This window comes from Aegilops tauschii, chromosome 3, assembly GCF_002575655.3.
Source record: "Aegilops tauschii subsp. strangulata cultivar AL8/78 chromosome 3, Aet v6.0, whole genome shotgun sequence".
NCBI classification, from domain to species: domain Eukaryota; kingdom Viridiplantae; phylum Streptophyta; class Magnoliopsida; order Poales; family Poaceae; genus Aegilops; species Aegilops tauschii.
The window spans coordinates 497,307,970-497,310,332 of record NC_053037.3 but is presented as its reverse complement, the minus strand read 5'-3'; the positions used below and the strand labels follow the sequence as shown (position 1 = coordinate 497,310,332).

Genomic DNA, 2,363 nt, shown 5'->3' with positions numbered 1-2,363 from the left:
ATCTCGGACGAGGCCCAGCCAGCCGCCGGCGGCATAATAGAGTCCCGGTCAGTCCATCCCTCTGCAACCCGAACGGGCGTTCAAACCCGCGCCATCACCCAACCGCCATCCCGTGCCGCATGGCTTGAGCGTAGAGAGGAGCGAGCCCCACCGCCGCCTGCACTGACCGGGCTTTGCCTGGCGTCGCGCGCTAGGGGCGGCGAGGGAAGGACATGTGCGAAGATAACCTAGTCCCGGCAGTTAAGGTTCCCTGCCTCCCCAATTCCCAGCTGTTCAATACATCTTTGGCATAGGATCCAAGTCCTCGTGTCACCCACCGGCCAGTTCATTTCTTTCTAGGCACGCCCGCCATTCGTTTGCCCACATGTCAGCCATGGGTCAGCTGTAGCTGGGACCGAAAACGATCGACCTATATATAAGACCGGCAGCGTCGCTTAGTTTCAGTCGTCACCAGACCACTCACCACCCACCACTACCATCTCCGGCTAGCGGACACTACCTCTAGCTGCAGGAGAGCGCGGCGCGGGCCTGCCGGTCGAAGTAGCAAGATGTCGACGGCCGCGGATTACAACATGTCGGTGGGGTACTCGCCCAACGGCATAGTGGTGCCGCCATGGCTGAACAAGGGCGACAACGCATGGCAGATGATCGCTGCAACGCTGGTGGGACTGCAGAGCATGCCCGGCCTGGTGATCCTCTACGGCAGCATCGTGAAGAAGAAGTGGGCCGTGAACGCGGCCTTCATGGCGCTCTACGCCTTCGCCGCCGTGTGGCTCTGCTGGGTCACCTGGGGCTACAACATGTCCTTCGGCCACCAGCTGCTCCCCTTCTGGGGCAAGGCCCGGCCGGCGCTCGGGCAGAAGTTCCTCCTCATGCAGGCCGTGCTGCCGGAGTCCACCCACTTCTTCAAGGACGGCAGCCAAGAGACGGCCTGGATCAATCCGAATTACCCCATGGCCACCATGGTCTACTTCCAGTGCGTCTTCGCCGCCATCACGCTCATCCTCCTCGCCGGCTCGCTGCTGGGCCGCATGAACATCAGGGCCTGGATGATCTTCGTGCCTCTCTGGCTCACCTTCTCCTACACCATCGGCGCCTTCTCGCTCTGGGGCGGAGGCTTCCTCTTCCAGTGGGGCGTCATGGACTACTCCGGCGGCTACGTCATCCACCTCTCCTCCGGGATCGCCGGGTTCACCGCCGCGTACTGGGTCGGGCCCAGGTCCACCAAGGACAGGGAGAGGTTCCCGCCCAACAACGTGCTCCTCATGCTCGCCGGCGCCGGCATACTCTGGATGGGGTGGGCCGGGTTCAACGGCGGTGACCCTTACGCCGCCAACCTCGACTCCTCCATCGCCGTGCTCAACACCAACATCTGCGCCGCGACCAGCCTCCTCGTCTGGACCTCCCTGGACGTCATCTTCTTCAAGAAGCCCTCCGTCATCGGCGCGGTCCAGGGCATGATCACCGGCCTCGTCTGCATCACGCCCGGCGCGGGTCTCGTCCAGGGGTGGGCGGCGATCGTGATGGGCATCCTGTCCGGCAGCATCCCGTGGTTCACCATGATGGTCGTGCACAAGCGGTCCAAGCTGCTGCAGCGCGTGGACGACACGCTGGGCGTGTTCCACACCCACGCCGTGGCGGGGTTCCTCGGCGGCGTGACCACGGGGCTCTTCGCGGAGCCGACGCTGTGCAGCATGTTCGTGCCGGTGACCAACTCCCGCGGCGCCTTCTACGGCGGCAGCGGCGGCATGCAGCTCCTGAAGCAGGTGGTGGGCGCGCTCTTCATCGTCGGCTGGAACGTGGTGGTCACCAGCATCATCTGCCTCGTCGTCCGGCTCATCGTGCCGCTGCGGATGCCGGAGGAGGAGCTCGTGATCGGCGACGACGCAGTGCACGGCGAGGAGGCCTACGCGCTCTGGGGCGACGGCGAGAAGTACGACTCCTCCAAGCACGGGTGGTACTCCGACAACGAGACCAACCAGCCGCGCAACAGGGCGCCCAGCGGCGTCACGCAGGACGTCTAGGTCGCCGGCCGCTTCCCTTCCTGGCTGGAGTTTTGTCGTACGTTTTTGTTCTTACAAACGTGCACAACGAGTGTTGTGGAATAAGCTATTCATTTTGCTGTTTTTGAGACGTCGGCTTGTTAATTACTGACATGTCGCTGAGAATCTCCCTACCTTACCATTTGTCATCCGCATTAGAATCTTCCAAGTTTGTATCCACTCCAGGTCCTGGAAGATTCAGTACACATACATCAGATACTGTGACATTTGGCAAAGTTATTTTCACCATATTGTCAGATTGCCATGAAACTGTGCTTTGTTCCCACTCTCTGCACCTACTGTATATGTGCACTGCCTACT

The 2,363-nt window shown here is 61.6% G+C and overlaps 1 protein-coding gene across 1 annotated transcript; it reads left to right on the top strand.

Moving 5' to 3' along the window:
• The first annotated feature begins 469 nt into the window (after positions 1 to 469).
• On the top strand, positions 470 to 2,118 carry LOC109752109 (ammonium transporter 3 member 1-like). Its single transcript, XM_020310974.4, has one exon. The coding sequence runs from the start codon at positions 549 to 551 to the stop codon at positions 2,022 to 2,024; it is 1,476 nt and encodes a 491-aa protein (XP_020166563.1). The 5' UTR covers positions 470 to 548; the 3' UTR covers positions 2,025 to 2,118.
• The last annotated feature ends 245 nt before the right edge of the window (positions 2,119 to 2,363 follow it).